General features: G+C 43.3%; 1 protein-coding gene across 3 annotated transcripts in view; it reads right to left on the bottom strand.

The window, feature by feature from the left end:
* The window catches only part of Masp1 (MBL associated serine protease 1), a 69,975-nt gene that overhangs the window by 51,446 nt on the left and 1,543 nt on the right, over positions 1–16,986 (bottom strand). For all 3 annotated transcript variants that reach the window (XM_034515396.2, XM_034515395.2, XM_034515397.2), the window contains exon 2: positions 12,248–12,494. In XM_034515396.2, the coding sequence (XP_034371287.1) occupies positions 12,248–12,494 (247 nt within the window). The remainder of the gene's footprint in view (positions 1–12,247; positions 12,495–16,986) is intronic.

The raw sequence follows: 16,986 nt of genomic DNA on the forward strand, positions 1-16,986 counted from the left end.
TTCTTTCCATGCTATTCTTTTTTGTTTGTTTGTTTTTGAGACAAGGATTCTTCTCTGTGTAGCCCTGGATGTCCTGGTTCTCACTCTGTAGACCAGGCTGGCCTCCAACTCACAGAAATCCACCTGCCTCTGCCTCCAAGTGCTGGTATTAAAGGCGTGCACCACCACTGCCTGGCATAATATTTTTATTTGTTAATTGACTCTTCCCTTAACACTATCTCACATGTGAAATCCTACTCTGAGGTTAACAACGAGAAGAAGCCTTAGGAAGCCCACTGAAGTATCAAAGTGATGTAGGATAGAGATTTGTTTTCTACATGAGATTTCTACCCTGTCTAGTTGACACTCACCATTTAACCACCAGGTAGGTATGTGAGATCATTTTCTACCATTGAACTTCAGTGAATCTCAGAACATTGTTGGTGCACAGTTGACTCTAAGCTGTCCCAGGAAAGCACCATTCCACTTCATCCAGATCAAAGTCCTGACCACAGAATTTTAAACAAATAGAATGATACTATTTAACTATGAAAGGCAGGAGTGGTTTATTGCACAGTGAAAGAGAACTTGTGGGGACATGGTTGTGAAAGAAGTGTTTGGGGACAATGTATAAGTCTGACATTTGTGAGTAGATATTTCGAGTCCGACAATCTAATAGATTCTTGGAGTCTTAAAAGTCACCCACCTTAAAGTCTTTAGCCTTTTTTATACTTTTAGCCATAAAAACAATAATCACCTCTGCATTAGCATCTGAAGAAATAAGTAACTTTAGTACCTTCTAAGACTGATCAGACCATTTGGGATTACATTTACAAAGTTATTCCTTGGTCTTACACATGGGGATGTAACCTTAGTTACATACATACATACGTGTGTACATACGTACACACACTGATTACACATAATGGGAGTACAAAGTAGAAGGTTTTATTGTCAAACTATAGGTAATTCTTATTTGCTTTTAGACTTAAAAAGAAACCTGGACTTAAAGATTCATTGCTCTAATAAGCCAAACTTGAATGAAAAATATTTAATATATTTCCTTTAAATAGGCAGAATACACACACACACACACACACACACACTCACCCACCCCAATGGACACAAAAATATACTGGGGCATTTGGTAAGAAGCGAACCACGTTCACCTGCAGGGTCCAGGCCAGTGGATGACACTCCAGTCTTGCAACTTTAGCAGGTGGCTTCACATTTCAGTTAAAGAGTATAGGTGGAATAAAATTAAGTATATCAGACTCCAGACAAGAACCTGAGCCTGAAGAGAAAGCAGTGGCTCAGCGTATGCTGAATGTGAGCAATCTTTTTTTTTTTTTTTTTGGTTTTTCGAGACAGGGTTTCTCTGTGTAGCCCGGGCTGTCCTGGAACTCACTCTGTGAGCAATCTTTAAAAGGCTCTTGAAAGCCAGCCCTGCGAAATCACATAGCTGGAAGATGCAAGATGACTTCAGCTAGATGTGCTGGGGGTGGGGGCAAGGGTGTCAGTGCTTCAGTCCTGGACCACACCATGTGGCCTTGAAAAACAAATGATGAATAGCCAGGAGTGGCAGCTCATGCAGCAGGATCTCTGTGAGTTCCAGGCCTGGAGTCATACTGTGAGTTCCAGGATGAGAGAGCCACATAGTGAGACCACCTTGTCTCAATGAATAAACAACTAACTGAATAAAAACAAATAAACAAGATGATGATTCATCTTTATTCCTGAGCAACATTTTCGCTCTGTGTTACTTGCTTCTAGTCTTGAGCATGTAATGAGTGTAACTCAGAGAGACATCACAGTTTCGAGCATAGAGAAGTCATATGAATTCCTCAAAGACTACACAGCCTATGAGTAGGAAACCTGAGATAAAATTCACATGTCTTGATTTCCAACTCTGGTCAAATAATTAGAATCAGACAACTATATCAATGGTTAGAGTTGGAAAAGATAATTGATGTTAGTATTCTGTCTAAACTCTACCTCCCCAGTTACCTGGCAACAGCCAGGTATGCTCCTCCCTACAGTTACCTGGCAACTGCCAGGTAGGCCTGATCCGCTATAAAAGGGGCTGCTTGCCCCCTCCTCACTCTCTTACTCTTATTCTCTTACTCTCTCTCTTACCCTCTTGCCTCTCTGTCCCCTCCCCCACCTTCCTCTCTCTCCATGTGGTCATGGCCAGCCTCTACTTCTCTTCTCTCTTACCTTTCCACCTTCTTCTCCCCACCTTTTGTCCTATCTCCTGAATAAACCTCTTCCCCCTTGGAACGGTGTGGTCTGGAGTGGTCTGTTCTGAACTGCGGTCAGACTTCTAAACAACTAACAATTGAAGTGTATTTTTATTTTTACTTTTTATTTTTTAGGTGGGGAAACTGAGTCTGGCTTTAAGTTACATCATAACGGCCCAGGTGTACTGATCTCCCCAGGATAGTGGTCTTCTCTTACTTCATCTTTTCAGCTAACCACAGTAAAACCTCTTAATGGAGCTTGACAACACCACGAGAAGGTCCTGTCTCTGTGCAAAGGGCAGACACCGTAAAGAATGAGGGGGCCTGAGAAAGAGCTGCCAGGTCCTGAGAGTCTGTGGCTGCCACTGGTGCCAGGGATGATGGTGAACTGAAGAGACCAGCATGTGCAGGGAGAGAAGAAAGGACTGGCAGGGGAGGTGTCTGGCCCAGAGCCTGGGAATTGGCATCCAGGCATCCAGGCATCCTGCAGGTGGGAGTCAGCAGAGCCCCACATCTCAGCTGGAGCCCAGCAGCAGTAGGGCAGCAAGGAGGTTCCTGGTACTGTAGCTGGGGAGGAGAGCCAGGGTGGATTTACAATCCCTCTAGATTGTGAACGGCTCAGAATTCTCCATCTCATCTCTTCCGGGATTGGGGGCTGCTCATTCACATGCAAATCCCTTTAGTGGAGGGAGACTGGGCCCCACAGCTCAGTGCAAGAAAATAGCTTGCAGACTAAATAAAACAAAGGATGGCTGTGTTTGATAGCACAGGCTGCCAGGCTCAAGGTATGTCCCGGTCTGGACTGGGGGAGTGGGGTGGGAGTGGGAGGGTGGGAGGGGGGAGGCGCGCTTTGAGTAACATCCCCAGAAGTTTGCAGGAATGTATGAGCTCTTGTCTTCAGTGCTACAGCTCAGAACCCTATCCCAACTAACCCTGTTTATATCCTCAAATCCTTGCATAGAAATCCTTCACGGGGACTGGAAATACAGATCCACGGGCTCTAGGTCTTTGTCACATATTCTTGCTACTTTAATTTTGTCATGTTGTGCTATGAATAGGGAAATACCTATTAGCTTACAAAAGCCAACTGCCAACTTTTCTAGGATTTTGCTCGAATTGTTAAACAGTCACACAACCATCTTTAATTGTTAAGTTCCCCCCAGATGACAATTAAACAAACCATATTGTAAATAAATAAATTCTGTGAAAACCCATCATTTCTCATTTATTTTAACATTGTTCCACCATTGTTTCTGGGGTTTTAATGTCTTTTGTATTCAAAAGGAGAATGATGTGCCAAGATCCATCTCTTGTGGGTCCCACGTCCCCTATTTTCCTTCATTTATGAATGCACATATCACTGTTCCTAGGCCTCAGCTTTCTAGAACATTCAATCTAGTATTAATATTGTCTGCCAAGAGTCAGGGCAAAGGAGACACGAGGTGCAGAAAGCAGCTGTCAAAGTGTTTTCATCCCCCGCTGCATCTTAAAGGAGCTCTATTCCCTAGCCTCCCTCCCTGGCCCTATCTGTACCCTCTTGCCATGCGACATTTCTAATTTCATCTTCATACATCCCAGACATCTCCCTTCCTGGGTCTTTGTGCTGCTTGTTCCCTCTGCTTGGGAGGCTTTCTTTCCAGGAAACACAAGATTAAGGTCTTCTTTGTTATCTTTGATCAAATATTCCCTTCTCAATAAGGCTTCCCTGCCTGCCATAGTCAAGTCACGGCACATGCCTCAACTTCTGCAGGACCCTTACACTACCTCTATTTTGTCTTCTTGCCCGTCTGCTCATTACTCAGTAGGTAAAATACAGAAGCCTGGATCCTGAACCTTAAAATTGTAGCTACACAGCATTTCCTGATTGAACATCTTTCCCACCTTTTCTCCTCTCCTGTAAGAAAAGCTTCAGTTCTACCTTTTTACCAAGCAGTTTCCTGTGGATATGCGAGCACGTGGATGTGCACTCTGTACACAGTGCCCCAGAGAGAACGTCTATCTCACACGGCTCCATCCACATTCACTTGCTTTCCTGGACCAAGCATGAGGCTCTTCCTTCTGTTTCTTCTCACCACCCCAGAGCCTGTGCTGTTTGCATTTCCTGCTTAAAATAAGATCTGGTCACACTTTCTGAAGCTCATTTTCACTTCCTAGTTCTCTTCAGTTAACAGGCATTGGTGTTTGGGGCCCAGCACCCCAGCGGGAAGAATCATGCCCGGACTGCAATTATCACTCAAGAGAAACCGCCATCCATTTCTCATTTCCTTCTGAGGTCAAGATCTCCTGTCCACTCCCAGAGAATGAGCAGAGCCACTGCAGTAGCTGGGGCCAGCACAGCTTGAAGGTCATGGCCATATTCTAAGTAAACACAGAGCTGTAATGAAGTCATTACAGGGTCAGCGGACCTTCTATCTCAATTATGCTGCAGGATGCAGGCTGACCCATGTGACTTGGGGGAAAAGGCATTGGACTGGGTCTCAGAGCAGCGAAAACAGTGAGGACACTGCAAAGCCAGTGGGTATACTTCCATTACTTAGAAAGCTGCACCCAGAATGCAGTGGTGACTTGCCCATGGTCTTATTCTGAGCCAATGGGTGATGTCTAGAATGGTGTTCTTTCTTCGGCACAACTTCCTGGAGACTTCTGCCTTTTTCTGTCCTACCCAGGACACTGACTGCTACTAGAGAAAACACAGACCAAACCTTGAACTTCTGGGGCTGTCAGTCTAGTGGGAATGACTTGAGATATGTAAGGACCACAGCCATATCAACCAAGCATTCCTAGCCTTTGTGCTGCAGACTCCGTTCCTTATTATTTCTTAAAAGGATTGTCCTCTAAAGGTCAGGGATAAAAGAGAAAGTTATTTAACAGAATCTGGACAAAACAAGAACCCTCATATCCCTCGATGCCATTTTAAAAATTTCACTAAAATACCTTAACAGGCAAACTGTGACCTTAGGAATAAATGCATGGCTGAGAGGCAAACAGAGGCCTGAGAGGTGTCCCAAGAGAAACAGAACCACATCTTGGGCATACAAAGAACTTGCCCAGAGGGACTTGTTCGTGGCTCAGTTTCCTTCTTTGTGGGCTAGGAATAATAATAACTGGGTCCTTCTATTTCATGAGAAGAATCACACGTGGCAGTAGATTGGAAACTGTTTTCAAAATATTGGTAGTAAAACACAGCCCCCTTGCCTTTAAATGGTACTTTCAAAACACTTAGTAGGAATTTCCCAGAAATCCCTGGGTGATTCAGCAAGGCAGTGAGAATAGAAGAGGATGATTCTATTCACAGAGCAGCAGCTGATGCCAGATGAGTCCTTAGCATCCATCTTACACCACGACCATCCCTGCCTTACTTAGCTAATGTTCATTGGACATAGGTCTTTAAAGGCTTTTTCCCCATTCACATTCCCAGCGAGCCCATGAGAAAGGGATCATGGTATCTCCATTTAACAAGGCACCATGCAGGAAGCATCTGCTCCTGGGTCTCACAGTTTCTAAAACTTCGACTCAGACCACTGAGTCTGCCATTTTTAGCCCATTCCACATAAGACTACTCTGCCTTAAGCTTTGAGGAAGACACTGTGCCCATTCTAGATTTTAAAAAATGCTGACAACAAGTCTGAGCTAAGGGAGATGAAGAAGCTTGGCCAAGGGGTCTCATGCATAGTGACTCAGTTAATCTTATCCTTATGTCTGGTTAAGCCCCATCCTAAAATCGGGATTAGCACTTCCAGTTGTGTTCCAGACTCAAAACATGCCCTGTGCCTTCTAAACCTGCTGGCCTGTGCATGCTCCCGATCTCCATGCCCAGGGAAAGTAGTCACCAGGCTGTCAAAACCTTTAGAAGCTCTCATTTCTCCTTCCTCTCCCTTGTGCCCCATTTCCTGTGATGTACTGCTTGAGCTTCCAAAGCTTTCTGTAGGGGGCTGGGAGCTTCCTCCAGACACACGTTCTATTCAACTAACACACTCAGTAGGTTCCCGCCATGGCCTGTGCCTAAGTCCTGTATTGTATTTGTGTATCTAGATCAAACTTACTTAAACATGTTGCTGACTATGTCACCTCCATGTCCCCTGTCCCCACTTTGTAGCTTCCTGTTGAAAATCCTACACTCAGATACCAGATGATGCCACACGATGCCACACTGAAAGCACAAAGGACTTTCTTTAGACAGAAACATATTTTGCACATTAAATGCAGACAGACATTCTTCATTCCACAAAGAATGTTTTCAAATAATTTTCCTTGAAATAGACGCCTTCTCAGGAACTTCTCTGTTTCCTCTTTTTCTTTTTTCTTTTTTCTTTTTTCTTTTTTCTTTTTTTGGTAGACTCGCTGGAGGGGAAAGTTTCACATTCTTTACTACAAGGAGTTCAAGCAAGATATGAGAATACTTCAGCACTGGAGTGGGGAGCCCTGGCTACATGGTCAACTCTATAAGGTGCCAGCTGCTTGTCTCTCAATATTGCCAGAATTTCTAAGGGAAATGGCGATTTTTGTGTGAGATCACAAGGTTTATGTTGATATTATTTCTATTTTTGTTGTCGTTACTAATTTTTCTTTTCAAACAGAGCGAGCTCATAGAAAACCGGCAAACACAATATACTGAAGAATCACGTTGACCATGATGTGCCTGCTTAAACCCCCAAATCAATTCAACCAGTTAGTCTTTTGTCTATCACTTTGAATGGCCATGTTTAAAGCCAAATTTGCTAGACATTTTCTTAGTCCCTCCCTACATCATTGTTCTAGACTTTTCTTGTGTCTCTTCTTAAGAAACATCAACTCTGACCACTCTCCCTGCCTCCACTGGTACATCCTTTTCAGTCCCTGAGCTGTGGCTAACTGTTGACACATTCCAGTCCAGGAATCACCATGCTGGCTCTTTGCTTACCCTTAAAGCATTATTTCAAACACCGAGATCTGACTACACAGAAGTGATCATTAGCAGACACGTGTGTTGCCTTGAGTTTCTCATGCAGGTTGTAAAATTGTACTTATGTAATTGCCTTGTTACATCCTTTGAAATTGTGAGTTTCTGGTGGGCAGGACTGTACTGCTTGTCTTTGGGTACCCAGGTTTGGCAGTGCTCATCTTAGGGACGGGTTATCTACGGAATCCTTGGGCTTCATAAGAAGGTGAGTAGGTACGGAAAGATGGTGAGACTAGCACCAGCAGAGAAATACTGAAGATGATTCCTCTGAATATCTGCAGAGGGCAGACTTATGAGAGAGGCTGATATTTGGCAGGTATTTAGGAGAACATTGCACTGTATTGAGCAAGCTGACTAAGGACCGGAAGCTAAGGGGCTCACAGTGCAAAGGATACAAGAACTATTCGTTATATAAGGGATGTGGGGTTAACAGGAGAATGGGGCACTGTGTCTTTTGGACACTTAGTAGCTACTCACTGAGCTTTGGGTGTGGAAATTGAGAGAAAGCAATGGGCAGAGAAACATATACAGAGAGAGATATAGATAGATAGATAGATAGATAGATAGATAGACAGACAGATGCTGAACTGGATTGCTGCATGCCTTCTTCGTAACAAGCAGTTGGTATGAGTGAACTTGGAATTGAATGTGTAAATGGTGGGAACTTCTGTGCCTGAAGGTTTGCATTTCCACAACTCTCACCTCATGTCTCCTTTATAAGTTAATTATTTGACCTGATGCTCAGTTAAACTTAATTTGTTGTAATTTCTGGGAAAACCCTGTATTTTCTGGCTATATAATAGAATTCAACTGCAAGAGAGTTGTAACAATTTGAATACAGGCAACATTTGCTATATATTGCAACTTAAAACGTAGCTATTCATTAGATCGGATACTCCTATAGATTGATTAATTTAAAAGAAGAAAATATAATATTTTTAACAGGGTCTGTATGTCTAATCTTGGGCTGACCTGGAACCGGATATACAAGGCTGGTCTCAAACTCACAGTGATCCACCTGTCTCTGCCTTCCACATAGTGGGCTCAAAGTTGTGTAACACAACTTTAGAAAAGATCGACAATTTTCAGATGTCAATTCTGCCCCAGGCCTGATATGAGCCAATGAATTACTCTTCCTCACTCTTTTGACATGATGATGATGATGATGATGGAGTTAGATTTTGGTTCCTAAGGTCTTTGAATACTGAGCTTAAGTGGGCTTATGGATTGTGCAAATCAACTCTCTGTTTGACAAGGGAAGGGAGGATAGACCTAAGAGATTTCTTCTAGAAGAAGCTACCTGCTTAGGGCTAATGTCTTAGTGTAGAATGATAAGCAGAACTGAGGCTTCCAACCTCAATGCTCAGCATCTCTGCCTGGCCCTTCGTCTGCAGCACCCACCAGCTGTGATTCATATGCCTCATCTGTGCTCTGCAGGACTCCACAGTGACAGCACATTCCAAGGAAGCAGATGCTGCTGTGCAGATGTGCATGTGTCTTGAAGACTGAGAATTGCGGGAAAGCAGGCTGGCAAGGAATTCCCGTAACTGTGAGCATCCGGCCCACAGCTCTGAGGTCTGGCTTTGGAGTGATGATACTCCGTGTCAGCAGTTCCCTCATGGTCACTCTACTGGTGCTGGACATGAGTGGCAAGGGAGCACCACAGATGTGGGTTAGATTGGAAAGTGTTCCTGTGAGTTGGGTGGTCCTTTAAACCAACCCCTTGGCTACAAGGAATATTCAGCTATGGAGTAAAAAAGCCTCAAGTAGTCTGAGATGTTATCCTGCCAAAGGAAACTGAAAATATTTTAAGTTACTTGGTAAATAAAAGCAATGGTGTGCTATCTTTACAAGTTCAATTCAGATAGCGTCTCACTAAAAACATTCCTTTGAAAATTGCAGGCTATACTTGTGTGCTAATAATGGCCATGGAACTTTGAGAACTAGCTAAATAGGATAATAAAGACTTGGAGGGGTCATCTGGAAAATTCTGGCAAGTAAGATTGGGAGGTTTAGGGATCATCTCCTCCTACTTCTTGTTCCATCAGTTTCATCCAGGCTGCAACACTCTCTCCTGGAGGAAGCTCCTTAAGATTCAAACAAGTACACAAGGTTCAGGAAGTTACTGAAACTAACAAGATTCACTAGGCCTTGCTGAGCAGAAGAGAACATCCTATCTTCTGAGCTACCTTCAAAAGTCTCTCCAGCTTGTCTCCAACAGTCTTCAAGTCACACAGGGACCCAGGACGGAGCTGTCATGAGTTATTTCCCAGGCCATGGTAGGTTTGGGGTGGCTCAGCTGCCTTTGAACCATTGTAACTGCTTCTCCACCATCCTGTATGTAACCCCAATGAACTCCCTGCTTCACCAACTTGGACATTGGTAGAGTTATTCCTTTGGTTGGTTAAGGGTTCCTAGCAGGGAGAGTAGACATTTGTTCATGCATCCCTAGGGAAAGTGATGCAATCCTTCATTGAACAGATGAACAAATAGAATTTGGGAGAGTGGTGTTGACTTATCCTGGAGTCACAGGGCATGTTTGTGCTTGCATTCATATCAAAAGAGAAGAGATCCTGTCTCATTAAAAGTTTAAAAAATAAAGGATATACTGGATATACTGGAGGCTGGGGTTGTAAAGGCAACTAGGAAAGCAGAACTGTTTTCAACTCTGTGTGATACTTCTGGACTCAAGAGCTCAAAGGCAGAGTGTTAGATTTCCCTTTGAATTCTGATTCAGTCTCTTCTTCCAGCCAATGAGAACTTGGCTAGAGCTGCAAATTCAAGTACTGGGCCTCAAAGTGCTGTAGGGTGACAGTGAGCAAGTAGGGGAGCTTTAAGGCTCACCCAAACCCAAACAGTTCCATATCTGTGTTTTCTGTAACTTAATAGATCATGTTTATCAGAAGAAAAAATACTTAAACCATGCAACATTTACCATAATCCTGTAAAATATGAGGATATGGACCTCTACAGGCCCTGAAGCTTAACTTTCGTGAGTTCTTACCTTGGAGGACAACTCTATTGCATTTATGTGGATGGCACACAAGGCTCTGTCTCTATCTGAGTGCCAGCCGCCTGCAGATGTGGCAGCATCTTGCAATGGGAGGCCTATTCCTGTCTCATGGCTGCCAGAACCTCTACAGGCAGCTGGATGCTAGGAGGGTATTCTAGACGGTCAGCCATGCAAACTCTCTCCCCCCATGAATCCCTTTCCCTGTCAGAATTAGACAAATGTGTCTATTTCACAAAGACTTTAGCTCAGCAGCTCATTTTTCAGGTTTCCTCAAGTACACTTCAAACTGCCCAGAGCCCATGTCTTTTAGGTTTATATTTCTTCTTGGATGTTTGATCTTTTGCATCCTAATAGTCCTATTGTTCATAAAATGGGGCACCCAGACAATGGCAACACCCCAAACAGGAATGGTTCTGGGATGGTATCAGTATCTGTAGATACTCTTGGTTAGGACAACCAGGTGGAATAGCCATTGACTTTGAACAAGTAGAGGCCAGGGAATCTGCTAAAACCCCTTCAGTGTTGAACACCCTGTTTCTCAGCAATGACTATGGGGTTCCAGACATCAACGATGCTGAGATTGAAAACCTGGACATGAAATACCATGTGATCATTTGATGCCATGCTAATGCTCTACATATAAAACAATGTGAGTCAGAGGAGGGGTCCACAGCGGCACTCAGCATTTTCTGAGCCTCTTGTGATCTTTTGTATCCTGGGACTCAGGGGAGCATAGCTTGTGAACTGTTCAGTGTAGCCAAACAAACATGGGGTTCAAATTCACATGACATGGGTTGGGATCATGACCTACCATCTTCCAGGTGCATTGCCTCAAGTCACTTAAACTTTCTGGTGTGAGAAATGATAGCATTCATGTCTCATAAAACTTTTCTGAGGTTTGAATGAGGTGATAAATATAAAGGGGTCTTGAAAATTCACTACTCTGCTGCTGATCAAATAGTCTCGTTAATACAAGGTTAACTGTTGCTGAATAACAGGCTGAGGAATGGTAAGAGTAGACTAGAGATTAAAACATAGTAAGATGAGTTTTGGGTTATTTGGTGAGAACCCTTTGCAGGAAGTCAGAGAGCTTAGTATGTGCTACATAGGGCCGGAGAGATGCTCTTCTGGAAGCCCTGGGGCTAGCATCCACACAGTAGTTCACAGTTACCTGTAACTGTAGTATTAGGGACTCTAAAACTTTCTTTGGCCTCTGTGGGCACTGCACACATGTAATGTATTTATATACAAAATACTCACATACATTAAGATGCATACATACATACATGCATAAAAAAGTAAAATTTTCTAGTTATATTAACTTTTTGAAGTAGGCACTACCTTAATAGACCTGATCTCTTAGAATATTTCAAGCCTTTTCAGATCCACTTTATTATCATTAAATTTTTTGAAGACACAACTTTAGTTAGTTCAAAGATTTTGCCCTCATCATTGTCCTGACCTTAGCTTCTATATCCTATAGTTATAGCCATGCTTGTCTAGTTTAGACCCACTTTAAAACCAAAACTTCTCTCCTATGGCAACTCCCATTATCTGTATGTTGTGATACTCCCCTGCTTTCAGTATGCATTTTTAATATTTCCCATGAAGTCACTTCCCTTCCATGGCCATGTACTTTGCTAATAAAATATAAACTTTTGACACAATATTCAAGGCCTTCAGAATCACACACTAGCCTTCCTTCTTCAAATCTTACCTCTTAATGTAGACTGCCTGTAATCCTAAACATTTGGTTATTATTTAAGAAATTTGGCAGTGCTTTTAGGATACCTTAGTGTCTGACATAATTATCATTCTCTGTGATTTGCTTATTACTGGGTCTACACTCTTTCTTGGGATGTTGGAGCAGTAGTTATTGGATACATTACGGACATTGAGATTAGAGGAGGGAGAAAGATGTTGAGTCATCCCACCAGCTTGTATAGTCTTAAACTTGGCTAACTCCTTCCATTACGCCCTTCATTGCATTGTGTTCCTGTGAGTCTCCCTCACTAGATGCAAGCCATGAAGAAGAATGGTACGTATTCCCAGTTAGAGAGTGTTGGGGGGGCTCACCTTCACATAGTCATATTCACAAAGATAGGAGGATTCCAAGTTGAAGTGCATGAAGTAAAGCTTGATCCGAAACCCCTCCGGGACAGTGATATTCCACGTCACCTCAGAGTCACTTGGGTAGGAATCTGGATAGCCAGGTGACTGGATCTGTCCAAACATTTCATTCAGCTCCACGGTATGGGCTGAAACCTCTGACAGGGCGAGGCACAGAGCATGGTAGAGAAGGAGCCGCCTGAAAGACAGGAACCTGAAAGACACGAAGGAGGTTTCGCTCACATCCATAACTGCAGATTCCCGACACTGAGCTAAATACCTGCTGTTTTTTTCTTCTCCAGGCCTTGCTCACCTGGTTGGCAGGATGTTTGGAGAAAGTAACTAGATGATTTCTAAGACTGCTTTTAGCTTTGCTCTTTTGAAAAGTAAGCATGTTTAAGTTTTCTAGAAACACATTTCTGCACATTTGGGTTGCTGAAACATGCTGTCTTCCTTACTTTGGAAAGCATAACTGTTGCAATTAGGTGATAATTGGTATTACTTCTTCAGCTGCACCTCACTTAGGAACCATAAATTCTTTATGTAGCTTTGAAACGATAATTAATAATTGTACTATTGGGATAAATCCCAAACTCAGTGGTGGAGTCTACAGACATTGAACACACTTAGTATTCTGCAAAGAAAAAGTTGTTTACTACAAAGCCAGTAAATGTATCCAGAACCTTGGATAAAGACAGGATGAAGAAAATACGTCTTGGGGAATGTGTTTTTTTTTTTTTTTTTCTGTTTTTTTATAACAATCAAAAGTTTATAATTCATTTTTGGAGAAATAAAATATAATGGACTGCTAAGAGAGAGTTGCAACAGAAGGGGGTTATGGGAAACACAGCATCAAACATGGATGACATAATACAGAGACGGTAAGGTCACAGCAGAGCACTTTCCCAGCAAGACCCAAGGACCTTGAACTCAAACATCTCAAACACCACTCCATAGCCTCTCTTCTAACAGGTTCCTGTGATCATTTTTGATATTTTTAATTCCTGTGGGTGTGTGTGTGCTTGAGTGTGGAGGCCAGAGATCAACCAAAGGTATTGTCCCTCAGGAGCCACCTACTTTGCTTTCCAGAGACAGCATCTCTCACTGGGATTAGTGGTGCACCAATTACATTAGGCTGGCAGCCAATGAGCCTCAAGCGTCCTCCCATCTTTGCCTGTGACGTTACAAGCCAGTGTCTTTGCCTGTCTTATTATGTGGGCTCTGGGGATGGAACTCAGGTCCTCCTCCTATTTGCATGGTAAGCACTCTGGACTCTGGCATCCCTCCAGCTCCATTTCTGAGTTCCTTTACTGCTGTGGCTGCCTGCCAGTTCTCTAAGCCTGATGCACTCCTCGATAGTCACCAAGGCCTATTCACTCTGCTTCCTTTGCTTAGAAACCCATCTCATCTGTCTCCAGTCAATTACGTCATTTAAACTGTTACCGTGACCTAAGTGATCTTTCTGTCCCTTTCCTCCTGGCTAAGTCTTCTACTCAAGTTGGTTTTCTAACACAGATGTAACCCTGCTGCCTAGGCACGGCATCTGCTCCTGAGGCGGCTGACCAGACCTTTTGCCATTTTATGCTGATCTTCCTCTCTCATCACTCTCAAGACCACTTGTGCTTTTTCCCACACCTGGGACTCACAATACGCATGCGCCACCCGTCCTTGACAATCACTTCTAACTTTTTCTGATTTCCCCTAGTAATGAATGTCCTTTCATCCCTCCAGCCCCTACAGCCTCTGTTGGGGCAGCTAGCACACTGTTTTGCTTCACACACAGCCCCTGAGGTTGGATGCTCCTGGGTACAAATCCCAGTCCATCCATTGTAACAACCTGGATAACTTGCTTCCCTGTGCTCTGGTCCCTTCATACATAGATGGGGCTATAATTCCTTATTTGTAGGGTTCCCGTCATTGTTAAAGCTGATGCATGTGAAGTGTTTAGGAGAGAGTCTGGCATGTAACAGATGCCAATGAACAAGTAAAAGAAGGGCCACGGAGAGAGAGTCTTAAATAACCTAGAAAGTCAAAGCTAGAAAACTCGGCCAAGATTTTGGATTAATAGTTATGTCTTTGTTAATCAGGAAGTCAATTCTGTGCCAAGACCTCCTTGCCCTGCACTCAGATGTAGGTGCGTGTATGTGTACTTAAGAATTTTTCAGTGTGCAAACAGTGACTAAGCACATATCCAGATTATCTAGCTGTTTTATGTGATAGATACATAAAAGGTAAACAGATACATGTAGAAAGGTCTAGAAGGATTAGCACGGCTCTCTGTAAAGTGGAAATGCAAGTGTTCTCATTTTTGTGTGAGTGAAATTTTACATTGAGGGACTGCAAAGATGGCTCGGTGGATCAGAGCGCTTGCTGCTCTTGCAGAGGACCTGGGTTCAGTTCTCAGCACCTACATCAGATGGCTCACAAGCATTTGTAACTCATGATCAGGGGAGCAGAGTGTATGCTCTCCTCCGGCCTCCATGAGTACCTGCACGCACTGGACACATACAGACAAGCAGATAGGCAGGCAGAGGGCATACCCGTCAATAAAAATTTAAAAAGAAAATACATTGATCATGTATTACACACACACACACACACACACACACACACACACACACACACAAAATAACATCATTTAAAAATTTTTCCCGAAGGCCTCTACAATTGCAACATGTGGGAGTCTGGTAGGAAAAAAACATGTTTTACTCCAAGGGCCAAAGTCAATATTATTCTAAAGCAATCTGTAAAGGAAGGCCTTTGGAGGTAGAGGAAGGAGAAGGCACAGGTCCAAGTTACCTAGTGAATTTTTAGAAAAAGGGAATTCAGGGGCTAACTTTCAGGGCCCAGGTACCCCATTTCTGAATGAGGAAATGTACTTTTGTTACCTGGGCTGAAAGTGACCAGCATGGAAGGATAGATTCAACTCCTAGACCTTGACTTTATTCTATTTTTACTCCTACCCAGTTTGGGAAAGTTAAGGGAACTCTGTATTTGTTTCCTCAGCTCATCCATGGTAATAATAATGACTTTCCACAGGATTGTGCTGCCCAGGGGCATTAGAATGAGCTCTATGTATCAAAGGGCTTGTTCTGATGACACTACCATGCCACATACGCAAAGGCATGAGCTTTGGCTTGCAAGCCCAGCTTCCCTGCAATAGCGACAACTGAATTACACAAGGCTGAAAGGTCGACTTTCTCCCTCTGTGCCTTTTCCAGAACACACAGAGGAGAAAGCCTCCTCAGGCCAGTTCTGCTGAGGCTGACAGCTGACTGAGCCCTCAGCCCGGGCGCCAGAGCTGTATGTGGTGAATGTGAGCACACGAGAAGTCTGTGGAGTGTTCTGTTTTTTGCATCTCAAAACAGACTGAGATGCATAAAGCAGATATCTCCATTCATGTGAGAAGCTGAAACATATGCTTGCTTGCTTGCCTTAGGGGCTGTGAATCAAAAGATGCACACGGCAGCATTGGCTTCTCGTCGCAATCCTGTTTTGGCTTCTTCTGCACCAGGCACCGGCTGTACAAGTCCTGACACCTGTTATCTATCCTCCAGCTGATCCAAAAAAGTTGAGCTGTATTTGTTTGAAATGTCAAAAGTGATACAGAGAGCTGAGATTTCAGTCTCTGTGGTAAGAGCGGGCTACCAGGGACACGGAAAGAAGCCATATGAGTCAGATTGTGGAGTGAGTGGCACTCCCTAGCTTCTCCATTCGCTCCCCTCATTTCAATGTACACACCACCAACACTCCATTTTTAAGATTCAGAATTGGAAGAGACTACAGAGCTCCCTTACCCACCAGCCTCACTTGACAGACGATGAAAAGTATATCCTAAGAGATGGCACATCATGCCAAATACCATATGGTGAATTAACTCCAACAGAAGAAAAGAATAACAAAAGCTAAGAGAAGAAGTTGGGTTTGTGCCCGTATCATGCCCAGGCATCTGGCCAAAGCAATTAATCCTGTGAAAAATAATTAAAAAAAAAAACCCATAGCTTTATGTGGAAATTTTAAAAATACTAATGTTTGAACCCTTTCCCTGTACATGAATCTCTGTTCTATCTCCTGGGGGACTGGCATTCCTCGAGTACCATAGACCATTGTAATCTGCAGCTGGGATTGAGAGCCTCATAGAATATGTCAGGAAAAAAATAATTGGAGCTCAAAGACACAAGAATGAGTCTGGGCCTTTTCCAGATCATCAATGTGGCCCCGGGCAAGTTTCTTAACTGCTTCTATCTCATGTACCCATTAATCCTTATGTCACGCAAAACCGGAAGCCAAGATGAAGCAATGCTCATGAAAGTGTCTTGCAAACTCTGTGTGCCTAGGAGTCCAGACTCCTTACAGACAGACAGACAGACAGACAGTGGAACACTTAACTAGAACTCCTTTTTGATATTCAGTAATTGAATTCAACTCAGTCATAGTTACTGAATTTTTATTATGAAAGGGACATTATGTTAGGTGCTGATCACATGATTGTGAAGACCTTCTATAAAGATGAAGACAGTGATTACACCCCTTGGAAGGGGAAGTGGGCATTTAAATAAGTAGCTATGCCAAAGATGATAAGAAATATGGCCACAGATGAGAACAAAAGAAGAGATGCCATGTCTGGGGGATGGAGATCAGAAATGAGGACACAATGTTGAGTCTGCCCAGTCAATTCTAGGTGGGAAATACCTGGGAGGGTTGTC

This window comes from Arvicanthis niloticus, chromosome 12 (assembly GCF_011762505.2).
Source record: "Arvicanthis niloticus isolate mArvNil1 chromosome 12, mArvNil1.pat.X, whole genome shotgun sequence".
NCBI classification, from domain to species: domain Eukaryota; kingdom Metazoa; phylum Chordata; class Mammalia; order Rodentia; family Muridae; genus Arvicanthis; species Arvicanthis niloticus.